At 38.6% G+C, this 17,078-nt stretch overlaps 1 protein-coding gene across 3 annotated transcripts in view; it reads left to right on the top strand.

Annotated features, from left to right (window-relative positions):
- Positions 1–15,567, top strand: part of SLC22A4 (solute carrier family 22 member 4) — a 58,842-nt gene extending 43,275 nt beyond the window's left edge. The window contains exons 9-10 of one of the 3 annotated variants that reach the window (XM_001504449.7): positions 10,679–10,814; positions 13,648–15,567. In XM_001504449.7, the coding sequence (XP_001504499.3) occupies positions 10,679–10,814; positions 13,648–13,723 (212 nt within the window). In that variant the 3' untranslated portion in view covers positions 13,724–15,567. Of the gene's footprint in view, positions 1–8,305; positions 8,494–10,678; positions 10,816–13,647 lie in introns of those variants that run through there. The other 2 variants (XM_005599442.4, XM_070233119.1) reach the window with 2 other exon arrangements.
- Positions 15,568–17,078: the final 1,511 nt, after the last annotated feature.

The raw sequence follows: 17,078 nt of genomic DNA, 5'->3' as shown, positions 1-17,078 counted from the left end.
CCTGTGTCTTTTTATTGGAGAGTTCAATCCGTTTACATTGAGGGTGATTATTGATGTATGAGGGCTTAATGCTGTCATTCTGTCACTCATTATCTGGTTTTCCTGAGTTACCTTTGTTTCTCGTCCTGTGTGTTTTAGCCTACCCATTTACTTCTGCAATTTCTTATGCTGGGTTTCTTAGATTTTTCCTTATTATTGTTTTGTGTCTCTGTTCTGTTTTTCAGTTTAGTGGCTACCCTGAAGTTTGTATTTAGAATCTCGTGTATAATATAGTCCATTCTCTGGTGGTCTCTTACTTACTTGGCCTAGACTGATTTAGTCCCTTTCCTCTTCCCCTCCTAAATTATTATTTTCATCTCTTATTCCAACTCGTGTTATGAGTTTGTGGTTAGAGTGATAAGATTGTCTTTGCTTTGGTGGTTTCCTTACCTTTATCCTAATGCTATAGTTGAATATTTGCTATCCTATTCTAGTTCTATCTATTTGTCTCTCTACTGTGTGGTTTGTGACCCCTTTCTCCCTTTTCTTCTTTTTTCAGGTATGAGAGCCTTCTTGAGGATTTCTTGTAGTGGAGGACTTTTGGTTACAAATTCCCTTAACTTTTGTTTGTCTGGAAAATATTTAATTTCTCCCTCATATCTGAAGGATATTTTTGCTGGATAGAGTATTCTTGGCTGAAGATTTTTATCTTTTAAGGGTTTGAATATGTCATTCCATTCTCTCCTAGCTTGTAAGGTTTCTGTAGAGAAATCCGCTGAAAGTCTGATGGGAGTTCCTTTGTAGCTTATTTTCTTCTGTCTTGCTTCCCTGAGTATTCTTTCTTTGTCTTTCATTTTTGCCATTTTTACTACTATATGCCTTGCAGTAGGTCTTTTTACATTCACAATCTAGGAGATCTGAAAGCTTCCTCCACACACATTTCTTCCTCAATCCCTAGATTTGGGAAGTTCTCTTCTATAATTTCAGTAAGCACACTTTCTGCTCTGTTTTCATTTTCCACACCCTCAGGAATTCCAATGATTCTTAAATTGGTTCTCCTCATTGAATCCACTATTTCTCTGAGATTTTCCTCATTCTTTTAAATTCCTAGTTCTCTTTCTTCCTCTGTCTGGAGCCATTCAGCCTGTCTATCTTTGATTATGCTAATTTGCTCCTCTATGGTGTGTACATGGGCATTCAGGGAATCTGTATTCTGTTTTATCTGATCCATTGTATTTTTCATCTCTAGTATTTCTGATTGATTCTTCTTTATAGCTTCAATCTCTTTTGTGAAGTAATTCCAGAATTCATTGACTTGTTTCTCTATATTTCCCTTTACCTCATTGAGTTTTTTGATGATAGCTACTCTGAACTCATTTTCACTTAGTTTACCTATTTCCAAGTCATCAGGACTTAATTCTGTGTTTTTATTGTTTTCCTTCTGGTCTGGAGCTTTTATAAATTGCTGAATGGTAGAGGAGCGGTTTTTGCGCATGATGGTAGTAATCGGTTGCAGTTACAGCCTGTTGCCACTAGATGGGGGTCGAGAGCCATGCGTTCTGAGTCCTCCACCTTCAGCCGCCATGGCAGGCGCACACTGCAGGTTGGGGGAGGTGGGCCACTTTCTCTCCTGCCGACCTGGATTCCAATCAGCTCTTGCTCTTTGGTCTCCTCGGGCCCTGGCTTGATGAAGTCCCTGCATGTGGAAGCTTTCCCCCCGTCAGCGGGTTTCCACTGCACCAGAGGTGGGAGTCCTGGGCGATCCCTGGATGCGTGGCCCCTCCCCCACTCCTTCCCTCACCCGCGGCAGCGATCCCAGTCTCTAGGGGAGGGAGCAAAGTTCTCTCTTACCCGGTTCCAGCTCCTCTGAGGCTGGCTGCAGCCTCTCCATCCTCTGTCGTCTTGCTGCTGTCGGTCTCTGACTATCTCTGTATTAGAGTTATTGGTTGAAATTCAGTTGTTCTGGTTTTTTTGGTTGTAGTTTGAAGGGGAGAGAGTCCCAGGTCAGCTCACCCCACCATTTTGCTGACATCACCCTTTTGCCCATCTTTCTAAAGGCTTATTCAGCTTTTTAGTTTTGAGTTTTGAGAGCTCTTTGCAATTGAAAGAAATTAGCCCTTTGTATATATGTTGTAAATATTATTTCCTAGTTTATCATTTACATTGTGACTTTATGATATTTTTGCAATGCATGAAATTTTAGTTTTTATATAATCAAATTTATCAATGTAGAATAACACCACAGAGGGGCTTCAGTGGGATGTTCAGTGGATATAGGGTCTGGTACTCCAAGCCCAATCCTCATTAGGGGCTCTACTGGTGAGATGTAGACACACTTCCTTATTCTTCCTAGTCATCCATTGGTTACCTACTGGTTCAAACACACACACACGTACACATCCCCAAAGGCTATATGAATTCTCAGAAAAGGTACACTCTAAATCCTTATAGAGAAAGGGAAACATTTTCCTATCTTAAATATACTCTGCACAGCTGTCTTGAACAACACCTGAGAAAACACATTATTAGTGTAGAGTGATGTCATTTCCTCTTTGTTCTTGCCCATACTTTCAAACTATGCTCATATGGTCTAACGGTAGCCCATTGGTACAAAAGAAATGGAGGCATCTGAGACAGAGCTTTCTATTCCACAATAGATACTCTTGTTGGTGACACAGATGCATCAGACAAGCTTCAAGATTAATGTCTTTGTCAAATAAAATTCTTGGGCTTGTTGTTCTGCTATAATCTCTGAATGCAGAAGGGAAGCAACATGAGGATCTATTATTCTCCTGTTGTAACTGTGGGCCCTCCAGGATCAGTTCAACTGACTCCATCTTATCCACAGAGTAATTAAGAAATTGTCTGTCAGAAAATTTGCAAAGTCACATAGCCAGAGCATGTGCAGAAGAAATCTTGACCTGAAATAACCACAGAACCAAAGATTCTCCTCCCCGTGGAACTAAAGGACCAGGACATGACTGGACCTTAAAAGTTGAACTCTTGGAGCTGGCCTGATGGCATAGTTGTTAAGTTCGAACGTTCCACCTCGGTGGCCCAGGGTTCGCTGGTTTGGATCCTGGGCATGGACCTATGCACCACTTATCAAGCCATGCTGTGGTAGGCGTCCCACATATAAAGTAGAGGAAGAGAGGCAAGGATGTTAGTTCAGGGCCAATCTTCCTCAGCAAAAAGAGAAGGGTTGACAGTGGATGTTAGCTCAGGGCTAATCTTCCTCAAAAAAAAAAAAAGTTGGAATCTTATCAGAAGCGAGGGGTCCATCATTCAGGAAGACCTGGTATTAAAATTTCTTCCTCACCTTACCATAAATATTTAGAATCCCATCATAAATGTAAAACCTTACTGTAAATGCTTGAAACCCACCAAGCAAACCCACCAGGGACCTGTCCCCACACGCCAGCCTGTTCTCCCTAACCTCTTAAATTTCACCCCAAATCCTAAATCAGGGAGACAGATCTGAGGGCACATGCCCCCTGTCTCCCTGCAGATCGATTTTGCAGAATAAAGTTGATTTATTTTCCCAAAAGCTGTTGCCGTAATTAATTGGCTTTTTTATGCTCATCAAGCAAGAGAACCCCAATTTTGTGCAGTAATAGTTTTTGGCAACCACAAAGGGACAAGGTCCTGTGACCACCAGCCTGAGGCTCTGGAGCCCCCAGTGGAGTGCAGTGTCTTTTCACTGACCCCAAGTGGCTGCCTAGACAGTTTTTGTCTGGAGGCTTGGCTGATTGGATTCCCATTTCCTGCCATGGTACCCCAGGCCACCTTGACACTCTTTTTCCTTTTGAGAGAAGACACAGCTCCAGGAGCAGACATCTTTTGAGTGAGTGACCTTGTTAAAGCACACCTGTGCCTAAAATTGTCTAATATCTCATGAGGCTCATGGGTTAAGGCTCCCCACTGGTGATATTTTTGCTGGGTTAAAGTCTCAAGGCTAGAATTGTGGGTTCAAAGGGAATAATATAAAAGGGTTACAGTCACTGGGCACTCAAAGGATCGAGTTAAAATTCTGAACTCTAGGGTAGGGTCCCAGAGTGTTGGATTTCTGTGTCTGTTCATGTTTGTCTATGTTTGACTGTTTTATTTGTTAAAATTGGCTCTTTGGGGACTGAGTTTCTTGGTGACTATAATAAACTCTCTTTATAAATTACCTTGTTGTGGCAACCTTGGAAAGAGTCCTCTAAAATGGAAATAACTGTAAACAGCTGGCAAGATAACTCAAGATAATTTGAAATTACAGCAGCCACTTTGGGCTCCTTTTGAGCTTTTGAACTGAGAAACAAAGAAATCTTTAAAGAGTCAAGTGCTCCACCTTCTGGCACAGTTATTGAAAACCTAAAGTTTTCAGAAGTTGTAAATGTTTACAAAGAATTGCAGAATCTTACCAAGAAAGCTTGTTTCATGTCCTGAGGGCTTGGTTTAATAATTGTCAGGTTGGAGGTCCCATAAATATGGTGAGGTAAAAATGCAGTTGCACCCCATTTTTTTGGTCAAAGCTGGTCAAACAGAAATGCAGGTTATATTCCCTTTCTCAGCTAAGTATCCTGCCAAACTGCCATCGGCCTCAGGGGAATTACATTGGTCATTAGAAGGAATGTTTCTATTAGATAAGATTATTTAAAAGTGCACTTAAAATTAAAGACTTCATAGGATCAGCCCAGTGGCATCATGATTAAGTTTGTGCACTCCGTTTCAGCAACCCAGGGTTGGTGAGTTTGGATCCCGGGCATGGACCTACACACCACTCATCAAGCCATGCTGTGCTGTGTCCAACATATAAAACAGAAGAAGATTGGCACACATGTTAACTCAGGGACAATCTTCCTCAAGCAAAAAAAAGAAAAAACAAAAAGCAGACTTCAAAATTCCCAAATAACCCTTTTTTTTTTTTTTTGCAAAAAGCTAAAAGAAAATTAAGTTATAAAAGGTACCCAAAAGAAAAGCCTATTTTAGGTCATTGCTTTACAGAAATCCCATAATCTACTTTCTAAAGAGGGCCCAAAATGAGCCCCTCCCAGAGTTAATGAGACTCAGAGATTTCCTGGAAAACTGCTATGTTAAATATTACTAGAGTTGTTCAATACTGCCAGGTATAATTACTGCTCATCCTGGCTGAAACCTAAAGGATATTTGAAAGGAGTTAGCAACTTACAAACAGAAATTTGGCCAAACTGGAAGCTGATATTCGGAGTCTGATAGGAATTTTTTTCCTGGCCTTCTTCCCTAAATTAAAGATAAAATTAAGCACCCAGGCAGAAAGAAGCAAATTAGGGGATGATGTAGTTGGACAGGTAGATCAACCTATAATATAATTTAGTTACAACCCAATTTCTGAGGAATTAAGAGCAACTGTCCCTAAAAACATCCTGGCAGGGCCAGCCCAGTGGCACAGTGGTTAACTTTGCACGTTCCGCTTCGGTGGCCCAGGGTTCACTGGTTCAGATCCCAGGTGCGGACATGGCACCACTTGGCAAGCCATGCTGTGGTAGGCATCCCACATATAAAAAAAAGTAGAGGAAGATGGGCATGGATGTTAGCTCAGGGCCAGTCTTCCTCAGCAAAAAGAGGAGAATTGGCAGCAGTTAGCTCAGGGCTAATCCTCCTCAAAAAAAAAAAAAATCCTTGCAAGACTGGAAATGTAGCTCTAAAGGTAGTTCAGATTCCACCCATTTCCCTTATCTCAAAAAGCTTGCAAACTCTCCAGGAGCTATCTAGCTCTTTACCAATTCATAAGACTGAAGGGGGAAAAAGGGAAAAAGGGAAAAAGGAAAGAAAAACAGCTAGAAGAGCACTTCACCCAAAATCTAGCATCTTGGGTGTCTTCTCCACAAATACTAGTAAAAAAGCTTGAAACAAAATTTGGATTCAATTATTCTTTCATAACTAGTGACCCTTATGTTACTGTACCTGATTCCTTGCAGTAATTTTTAAACAATAGCTGTGGAATCTCTGTGTATGTGTGCCTATTTGTTTGTTATATATGTGTGATATCTTACCTTCAGATGGTGTAATTTCTAAAGAGTACTATTCAATTGGCTTAAAGTAAACACTTACATAAATTATTTCTAAATGTAATAGAAACTAACCCAAATGTCTTTCAAGTTAACCTGATATAAATTAATCTTTGATACATGAAAGCTTATTTAAGATTGTTGGTTTGATTAAAATGAACATGTCCTTAGAATTATCAGCAGTGGATATGATGCAGCTTTTATTCTACATTTATTGGTCAAATAAGCTGATGGTATCTCTGTTACAAAACTGGTTAGCAAAAATAATAACAGTGATAGCTAATTTTGCCTAATGTCTCATGAAGTTTTGGAAGCAATCTAAATAATTATTGGGAACAATAATTATTGGGAACAAGTAAACTAAATAGATGTGAAAAAGATAAAAGTGTTGGGTGAACTTTTTAACAATAATTCTGTGTTATGGCATGTATGTTTAAAATAACTTCCAAAATCTCTTTGGTAACTTGAAACTCTGAAGTTTTGCTAAGTGAAATTAAATGATGAAAAATTCATTCAATATCTAGGCCACTTTCAAACAAGACAAAAATACTGAAACTATTGCTAAACATGTCTAAGTTTATCTACTTTTGGCTTCTTATTATAGAGAAACTAAAAGATGTTTGGCTGTATTAGTAAATGTGTCTTGTTTTATTAAAAATTGTACTATGAAGTAGCATGTTTCTAGAAATTATGAAAAGTGTTTATAAACTTGTCAAGCCACAGAAGGCTAATGTAAAAGTTCATAATTGCTTACTTCTTAGTTTTCAGTAAAAATAAAGGTCTGTAAGGGTTAAGAATTCTAATTAATATATGGGATTAAAGCTACTAAAATTAATAAGGAAAACATCTTTGTATTCAAGGAAAGTAAGATGTGAGTTCTCAGTAAAGAAGGTATAAAGAATGGAAATATTTTTGTTTGTTTTGTTAAGAAAGATAAATTTGTCCTAAAGAAAGAAAGAAGGCATGGGACAAGTTCTGAATGTAAAAAGAAAGTTATAGAAGGTTTGTTGAAGAGAAACCCTGAGGAAAGAGTTTTATGCATGGTCAAGTTGGCTAAGATCAAAATGAATTTAATTAAGTACATGAGTTTTAATATAAAAGTAAGCTGGTGCAAAAATTAAAATTTAGTTTTCTCTCTTTCTTTTTTTTTTTTCACTGAGGAAGATTAGCCCTGAGATAACATCCATGCCAATCTTCCTCCACTTTATATGTGGGTCCTCACCACAACATGGCTGATGAGTGGCATAGGTCCATACCCAAGATCTGAGCCTGTGAACCCCAGGTCACCAAAGCAGAGCATGCTGAACTTAACCACTCTGCTACAGAGCCAGGTCCTGGTTTTCTCTCTTAAAAGGATAATTTTCTTAAACTTTTAGTCACCTCTTGATAAAGAGATTATGAAAGATATTTGTCTTTGAGTAGTTTACCAGAAGGGTAGGGATTTTATGTTTTATCAAAATTAATTTCCTGTATCGTTTTTTATCAGGACTTTAATCACAGGCACTAAAGTTTTTCTTATACCTATTTAATTTTCTGCATTTGCCTGAAAATCTTTCATTGTTACCATGGTTAAATGGATAACAAAGCATTGTTTCATAGGAACCTATGATATTATGTGAGTAAATGTTATCGATATGAGTGTTTTAAAAATTATATAACATTCCTAAAATTCTGATCTGTCCTGGTTGTCAGCCATAATTCTAGTTATTATCTTAAAGTGTTGTATGTCACAGAAATAACCAAGTTTCTTTGTCAATTGCCATTTTTAAGTCTTTTGTCATTTACAGACTGTTTTGTTTTACTCTGCTTTTACAAATGTCTTATCTTCAGAGAGATTTGTGGAAAGGACTTTGACACATACTCTAGAATACAGATTTCTGATAAACTTTCAGATTATAAAACTGACCTGGGTAAGAAATTACACAACTTTAACAGAGAAACTGATGGCCTCATAAAGCTGCTAACAGAAGATTAAGATCAAGAACTGATTACACAGGACTGAATTAATTGATGAGGATGATTATAATTTTTATGACTTTTCATTTGAGATATTACTGATTTTTAATGTTCTCTTTTTTCAGATTTAAGGAAACCTTTTTCCCTTTTCTTTTAAGCTAACTATGACTTATAGAAATTTGGTAAATTCTAACTTTGTAAGCATAATTGAAACATTTACCTTTTTCTCCCTACCTGATACCTCCAGAATTTGGAAACTCTTGATGAGTGAACATTCTTATTTTTCATGGCAATATTGTTATTTGCATAAGTTCAATAAGAATCTGATCTCCTTATAGCAGGACACAATTGGAAACATTGGTTATATTACCAAGGCCTTGGCTGGAATGTCATATTTGAGACAGCCATGCATGGACTCAGATATGACCAGATGGCTTTTGAGGAACAAAGATTGACTTCATGGAATAAAGCCACTTGGAAATATTGGCCTAGTACCTTGCTTACAGGTTCCCATTAACCTTACCAGGTGAGTAAAGAAGGTCATTTCCCCTGGTGGGTACAAAGAATCTCAGGATATTTTGGGGAACCTCAAAAGAAGAGAGGAATTCACCCAAATCTGTAGGTATTGCAAGCAGAGCCTGATGACAAGTCCTTGGCTTGGTTTTCCTGCCTTGAAAGGCCTTTACAGTTCAGTCTGAGATTTTTAAATGAAAATCAGATATAAAAGAGCCTATATGATCAATTGCTATTCTTGCTGTACTTATGTAAATAATTGGGCCAAGTTTATTGAAACTAGATTTATTTTGCCAACCAATGAGCCCTAGCTTGGCTATCTTTGGTAAAAATGCAGGCAACTTTAGAGAGAAAAACTGTGTTTCAATAGAAACTATAGTACACATTCATGGATATTAGATTCTAGTTCTGATAATCGTCTTTGAGGGTTTTTTTTTTTTAATATCTGTAAACTGAACTGGATCCTGAATTCTAGTCTCCTGAAATATCTGGCTACAAATCTCCAAACTAACATTTTCAGGGTTTTTTCATCATTTTCATTTGGAATCATTGAGAACTGAAACCATCCTTTTTACTGAAGCCCTGCAAACTGAAGCTGAACAACTTGCTATAAACTTAAGAGTGATTCATGCCTATTGCTGTGTAAGCCACTCAGAAAGATACTTGAACACCTGATGACATCATCAGAGACATTTCAAGCTGAAAAAGATGCTTTGATGCTGACATCTAGAAACGTTTTGACTGGCTTCCCCCTGGGCTCAGGAACTGGTTTATAATTTGCTCCAATCATTAACCTTGTTTTTATTTTTGTTTCTCTAGAAATGCTTCTTATTAAATACCTGGTTACTTTACACACTATAGGCTTAACTTTGGGAGCCCACCTGCATTCCTGTCTTACCAAGAGACTGGTTCAATGAGAGGGAACAACTGTCACCCCTTATCAGCAGGAAGAAGCTGAAGCAGTTGTCACCTATAGCCCTCAAGATTTAGGAATGAACAACAAAAAGGGGGGATTTATAACCATGGGCCCTCCAGGATTGGTTCAACTAACCCCATCTTATCAACAGAGGGATTAGGAAATTGTCTTTCAGAAAATTTGCAAAGTCACATAGCCAGAGCATGTGTAGAAGAAATTTTGACCTGAAATGACAACAGAACCAAAGATTCTCCTCACCCTGGAAGCAAAGGACTGGGACATGATCAGAACTTAAAAGCTGGACTTTATCAGAAGTGAGGGAACCATCATTCAGGAAGATCCAGTGTTAAAGTTTCTTCCCTACCTTACCATAAATGTTTAGAACCTTACCATAAATGCTTGAAGCTCACCAATCAAAACCTGCCCCACCAGCATTTCTGTGTGCCAGCCTCTTCTCCCTAACCTCTTAAATTTTGCACCAAATCCTGAATTGGCGAGAGAAATCTAAGAGCACATGCCCCCTGTCTCCCTGCAGATAGATCTTGCACAATAAAGCTGATTTCTTTTCCCAAAAGCTAATTCCGTAATTAATTGGCTTTTTTAATGCACATTGGGCAAGAGAACCCCAGTTTTGTGCAGTAACACTGTCTGAGTAACATCAAATAAAGAAGAGGTGGAGTGTTCTTCCAATCACATATAAAACCAAGACATATAAATGCTGCAAAAAGAAACCAAAGCTAGGCACAGTGCTTTTATGGTGCCCGACATTTATGGATTTAAATTGGATTGAACATATTACTTAGAATTTTTTAAGAGTCTCATGGCTCTGTGGACCTAGCTTTCCACTACGGCCTACTGATTTGGGCAAAAGCAAAGATCACACCAGTCAAAAGAGCCAATACCTGTCCCTGAAACATCCTAGTCAACCTCTTTCCCCTTGATATCCTCCCATCCCCCATCTCCAATTACCTCCACATAAGAGGAGAACTTTAGTAGGCCAAGATTTCTATCAAAGGAACATCTGTCACACGTGATTATGTAGTAGCTTAGAGGATACCAGTTGACATGAAAGACCTTAGGAAAATGCAAAATCAAGTAGACACATGATCTGCCAAAGGCAATGGCATCTGCCAAAAAGAAACTGTGATCTTTTGAATATTTTTCCTTCTGAAAATATTCAGATTTAAAACTTCTTTCAAATACTGTTTGCCATCTTTACAAAATGCTTCTCAAGAGCATCTGGAGAATCCCTATATCTAACTGATGTTTCCATGCCTTACAGGTGCTTACAACAGAGTTCTGCCCTACATCCTCATGGGCAGCCTGACTGTCCTGAACGGAATCATCACACTTTTTTTCCCTGAAAGTTTTGGAATGGCCCTACCAGAGACCTTAGAGCAGATGCAGAAAGTGAAAGGGTAAGTGGAACTTAAAAAAAAATACCAAAATTCCTCAAAAAGAATAAACCTGCAAGAATAGCTAGGAAGTTTCTGAAGAAGTGGAGAGTAGCTCTATCGGATAATAAAGCATATTATTAGGCAGTGGTAATTAAAACAGTGTGATAATGCTATAGGAATAGAAATCAATAGAATAAAGAGAGTTCAGAATTAAACCCAAGAAAATATGAGAGTTCAGTGTATTATAAAAAGAAGCAATTCAAAATAAGTGGGGAGAATTTAGATTATTCAGTAAAAGTTGTTAGAACATTCAGCTAACCTTTTTGGACAAATACAAAAACTTGAATCCTATTTCAAAATACATTAAGATAAATCCCAGAAAGATTAAAAATGTAAAATCACTGGGGCCAGCCCAGTGGCATAGTGGTTAAGTTGACGTGATTCACTTTGGAGGCCCGGGGTTCGCGGGTTCAGATCCCAGGCACAGACATACATACCACTTGTGAAGCCATGCTATGGTGGCATCCCACATACAAAATAGAGGAAGATTGGCAACAGATGTTAGCTCAAAGCCAATCTCCCTCACTAAAAACAAAAAGAAGAAATTGTTGGCACAGCAAAAAGAAACCATAAATAAAGACAAAGGTCAACAAGCTAGAGGAAAAATATTTGCAACACACGATACAGACTTAGGGCTAATACACCTAATATATAGGAAGCTCTTAGCAATCAGTCGGAAAATGACAAACAATAGTAAGGAAACTGACAAAGGACATGAACAAGCAGTTTCAGTGGCAGATGTATACATAAAAAAATATGATCTACATTAATAAAGAAATATAAAATAAAACAATTCAATATCATTTTTTTGGCCTATGAGTTTGTGTGAGGATATTCTTCTCCTGACACCAACTAATTCTAACACCAACTGAGTGTCCCATAATTTAATTCAATTCTAACACTAACTATCTGGAATCTACATCAGACTCCACAGGTTTAAGGGCTCAGTCCCACAAGACTGCCCTCACTTCAGATGCCAGTGTCAAGTAAGAGGTCCCCGGGTTATCCACTCTTCTGTCCAACTTGGCTACAAAATTGGGTGTTTCCACAACCCCCTTCCTCGAGTTCAGTAATTTTCTAGAATGACTCACAGTACTCAGGAATACACTCTCCTTACTATCACAAATTTATTATGAAGGATACAAATGAACAGCCAGATAAAGATGTACACAGGGTGAGATTCAGAGAAGTCCAGAACGTAGGCACTTCTGTCCCTCTGGAGTTGGGGAGCACAAGCATCCTGGCACAGGGATGTGTTCCCCAATTCAGAAGCTCTTTGAACCCCAGTGTTTAGGAGGTTTTATGGAGGTTTCATCACATAGGCATTATATATATTTTTTTCTGTTTTTTGCTGAGGAAGAATCACCCTGAGCTAACATCTGTTGCCAATCTTCCTCTTTTTTCTTTTTTTATGCGAGCCACCACCACAGCATGGCTGCTAACAGCCATGTGGTGTAGGTCCATGCTTGGGATCCAAACCTGGGCCACTGAAGCAGAGAGTGCTGAACTTAACCACTAGGCAACCGGGGCTGGCCTGAGAAATTAGTAATTTGATCTCCAGCTCCTCTCCCGTCTTCAGAGGTTAGGGGTGGGGCTGAAAGTTCCAGGCTTCTAATCAAGGCTTGGCTTTTCTGGCCACCAGTCCCCATCCTGAAGTTATATAGGGGCCCTGCTGAGAGTCTCTTCACTAGAATAAAAGACAAGACACTCCTATTACCCCTGTCACTCAGGAAAGTACACAGGAGTTAGGAGTTCTGTGCCAGGATTGGGGACAAAACAAATATCTTTCTATGATATCACAGATTGGCAAACATTTAAAACATTAGTTGTATGGTGGGAGGAGTTTAGATTCTAAAGTGAAACTGCCGGACTTTAAATCCCAAAACTATTGTATAAATTTGGGCAAATTACTTAATTTTCACTAAACCTCAGTATTCCCATCTATTTTAGTGGAGTAATTCATATGGCTATTGTGAGGTTATATGAGATAACATGTTTTTAGTGCCTGGCCATGATAAAGATAAGCCTATGTGTGAATGGAGTCTGGAGTCTGATCTCTGACAGAACAGGAACAGCAAAGGTGCCCACTTTTGATAAACTGTTTTCTTCTAATGACAGAATGACTTCAGTATCGACTTTAACTTGCCAGGAACTTCACGCTTACCCCTCTTATCTCTTCCTCAGGGAAACTGTGAAAAAATATAAATTCTGGGTTTTGTTTATGTTTAACTAAGATGGCTCCAGGGAGGCAGCCCCATGGCCGCATGGTTAAGTTCGTGCATTCCACTTCGGCAGCTAGGGGTTCGCCAATTTGGATCCTGGGCACAGACCTACACAACACTCATCAAGCCATGCTGTGGAGGCATCCCACAGAGCAGAACTAGAATGACCTACAACCAGGAGAGTTGCGCTATGTGCTGGGGCTTTGGGGGGAAAAAGAAAAAAAAAAGATGAAGATTGGCAACAGATGCTAGCTCAGGGCCAATCTTGGCCAAATTTTTTTTTCTTGGTGAGGAAGATTGGCCCTGAGGTAATACCTGTTGCCAATCTTCCTCACCAAAGGTGGGGGGCGGGGGGGGGGAGGGTACCTCCTTTAAAAAAAAAAAAAGAAAAAAAGAAAATGGCTCCAAATATTCAAAATCAGAAAATATTAGTTCTAGACTCATGAGGTTCTTATTGGAGTTAAAATAATTACTTGTTCATTAACTGGAGAAGTGTTTTCCAGTGTCAGTCTGGCATTTTGAGGAAGAGAATCCCGAATATTTAATTTTGTTTAGCACTATCTTATTTTCAGGTTCAGATCTGGGGGAAAAACAAAAGATTCCATGGACAAAGAAGAAAATCCCAAGATTCTAATAACTTCATTCTGATAAAATTTCCACCCCATTTGGTGAACTGAAAAACAGATACATAAGCCTCTGAAGAAACCAAAGCCTTTCCTGATGAAATGGACTGACTATAACGATTAACGCTAAAACAGACCTTGCTGTTGAGAAATGCTTGTCATATAGCAAACTCTGGACCACTCTTCCAGATAGCCTCCTTATTTTAAAAATGAACCATTTCTAGAGCATTCTCCTTAGTAAGGAATTTGATGAAATGGGTTTGCAAGATTTTTTGAAAATGTGTTGGTCAAGGATTGGTAAATCCATATAAAGATTAACACATTTCTAAACATACAAATACTATCCAAAGAAAAAGAATGTCACTATGTTAACACAACTATCAGGTGGCAACTGTGCATGTGTGTATGTGTAAGTGAACCAGCACATTCAAAATCACAGTAGCTTTTGAATTGAGCTCATTTACTGCCGTAACCAAATGATTATATGCAGCATTCCTATCCAGAAACTTTTATGTACTCCTCTGAGAGGAACTGATGGCAGTTATTAATAGTGTTACTAGTGAAATGCAGCAAGAGATCAAGTAGCCTGGCTCATATGGCATGTTGGCCTTTAAGAGGGGAACCGAGACAGTTCCTAGCTGTAATTCCAACAGCTACAGCTCACAGCCTATTGAATCATGCACAGTTGTTGTGCTCTCTTGGAGCATGTGACTAAGCCTTCTGTTTCCTAGGACTGGTTATTTTGCTGGTGAACAGAGAATCAGGAAAACTGCACAAACCAGTTGGATTGGTAGAGATGGCTTCTGTGCCCCACAGCCTAGAAGGGTCAGCACCCAGGACAAAGGCTGTCCACACCAACAATCTGGAGAGGCTTTTAAAACAGTTCTTTCCATCAATACTTACCTTCTAAGCACACTATGCAGCTGCATTCTCTTCAGCAGTCAGCAACAGTGGAACCTCAGTTCCACGAATGAGCAGCATAAAAGATAAAAGACTAATGGGATAATGTGTTCCTGTAAGCTCAGAAAATAAATGTCAGCTCTGTATCTCGCCATGGTTGAGGCATGCTGAGATGTTAACATAGCAAGAAGTTACTCCTGGAGACTCGGGGCAGCATGCTTTCATTGAAAGTGGCTTCTCTGAGAGCAGCACGGTGACAAGCTACTGACCCTTTAACGTATCCAGTGCCACGGTGCACTCGTAGGAATAGGCAGCCACTAGTTTTTGATGCTGCTTTGTGGCATCATCTCCTAAAAATAACTATCCCCAAATGCAGATTTTCACTATGGAAAAATTTTTCAAAGGAACCTTTGATATAACATCTTGATAAACTGTCCTTATATTAAGATCCTTATCTTGAACTTTCCCGGTTGACTCAGAATTTTTTCTCTATATTGCCATATTTCTTACACGTTTTATACCTGAAGCACTGACACACTGATCCTACCTTTTGATTGTTACTTTAAAATCCACTAGAATGTCTTCGAATAGTTTATGCTTTGTCACTGGGGACGCAGGTGCACAGCTTTAGCCACCCAGTGCTTTTCTCTCCCCCGTTGACGCAACCTTTCTGGAATGTCTTTCCGTCTCCCCCGCAGGGCACTGGGCCGCCTCTCCCACCGAGAGCGAGAGAGTCATGTTCCTTCTCTAGAAGCTCTCCTTGAACTTCCTTCCCACCAACAGTAACTGTGACTCCTCTGTGCTCTTGTGGTACTTGTTACCCTCACTCAATCTGCCTCTTGTCTTGTTGCCAGGGACTTCCTCTTGTTTATCTTTCTATCCTCCGTAGTGCAGCTTAGCATCGTGCTTTCTTGCATGTAACAGGCATTTGATAAATATTCATTTTAATTAAAGTACTTTGTAACTCTAGCTTGGTGAAAATATTATGTTTCGTACCTTGACATTTGAATTTTTAAATACCTAAATATTAAATGCTCTTAAAGCTTTTTCAAAATATAAAAAATAAGGATTGATAATTAACTTTTATTACTGTTTGTACAGGTGTTTTATATTTTGTAGTAGTAAGAGATGACTTTTTAAAAAATCTGTTTATATAAAGGCAACAAGTACACAAATGATTCTCTCTTTCGTAGTTCAAAGACAAAGTAGATGAACACATGCCAAAGTGGTATTTGATTAAATTCAAGATATATTCCTGATTTTTAAAAACTGCTTTTAAAATTAGTTCCACAAGGCAACTTCCTGAGCTTGCTTATGAATATCAATCTCAGACTGACAGCCAATATTACTCTGCATGTTAGAGTGAAATACTAGAGGCATCCCATTAACAGAAACTATATGGATACATGATTTAGCACCTTTTATTTTCAACATTTTTGGGCATATGTTAATAACTATAACCATAGTATATATTATAGATAAGAAGTAAAACTATTAGAAAATAGACAAAATTATCAATATTATGAGGAGCATATAATGATATTCTACTTTGAAAATCCAAGAGAATTAACTGAAAATTCTTACATTTAAGAGGTTCAGTTTAAGTGGAGGTATATAAGAAGTGTCCATAAATCAGCAAATTTTTATGTATTAGAAATAACCACCTGGAAAATACACTGGAAAAAAACAGGATCCATTCATAATAGTCATAAAAACATAAAATACAGAGAAATAATCTTAATAAGAAATGTATAAAACCTAAGTGAAAAAATTATTCCATTTAATTAAGACTTAAATGGAGACATGCCACGTTCCTGAATGAGTAGAATGAATGCTGTGAACCTGCCATTCTTACCAAATTAATTTACTACCATAACGTAATTAAAATTAGTATTTCAATGACATATTTTAGGAACTTAAAAGAGAATTCTAAAAGACATCCGAAAGAATAAGTATGCAAGATTGGCTACAAAATTTTTGAAAAAAAAAAAAAAAGAGTGGTAAGGTTAAATATTCCCTCACAGATTTAAAAACACAAGGAAAGATAAATCAGTGAAATAGGACAGGTAGCCCAGAAACAGACCGAAAATACTGCTAATGCTCCAGACAGCAGGAAGGTTAAGTGCACAGCCTCTGGAGACTAGTGCTCCTGGGCTTGATGCTGGCTCTGTCACTTATCAGCTGTGTGGCCTGGAGCAAGTTATAGTCATCCCAAACCTCAGCTTCTTAATTTGTAAAAAGAGGCTAATAGCAGTTTCATGGGGTGGCTATGGGGATTACATGAGATAATGCACATATTTAGCCCATGCCTGGCAGACTTAGATGTTTTCTCTCTCTCTCATCTCGCTAAATTCCATAGTTAATCATTATAATCAACTTCCTTGACCCTTTCTTAATCCACCTTACCCTTTGGGGCAAACTGCAATGCTGGTTAAATCCAACCCCCTTCCTACTTCCCACCGGCACCTGCACAGCTAAAT

This window comes from Equus caballus, chromosome 14, assembly GCF_041296265.1.
Source record: "Equus caballus isolate H_3958 breed thoroughbred chromosome 14, TB-T2T, whole genome shotgun sequence".
NCBI lineage: Eukaryota > Metazoa > Chordata > Mammalia > Perissodactyla > Equidae > Equus > Equus caballus.
This window is presented reverse-complemented; position numbering and strand designations above follow the sequence as displayed.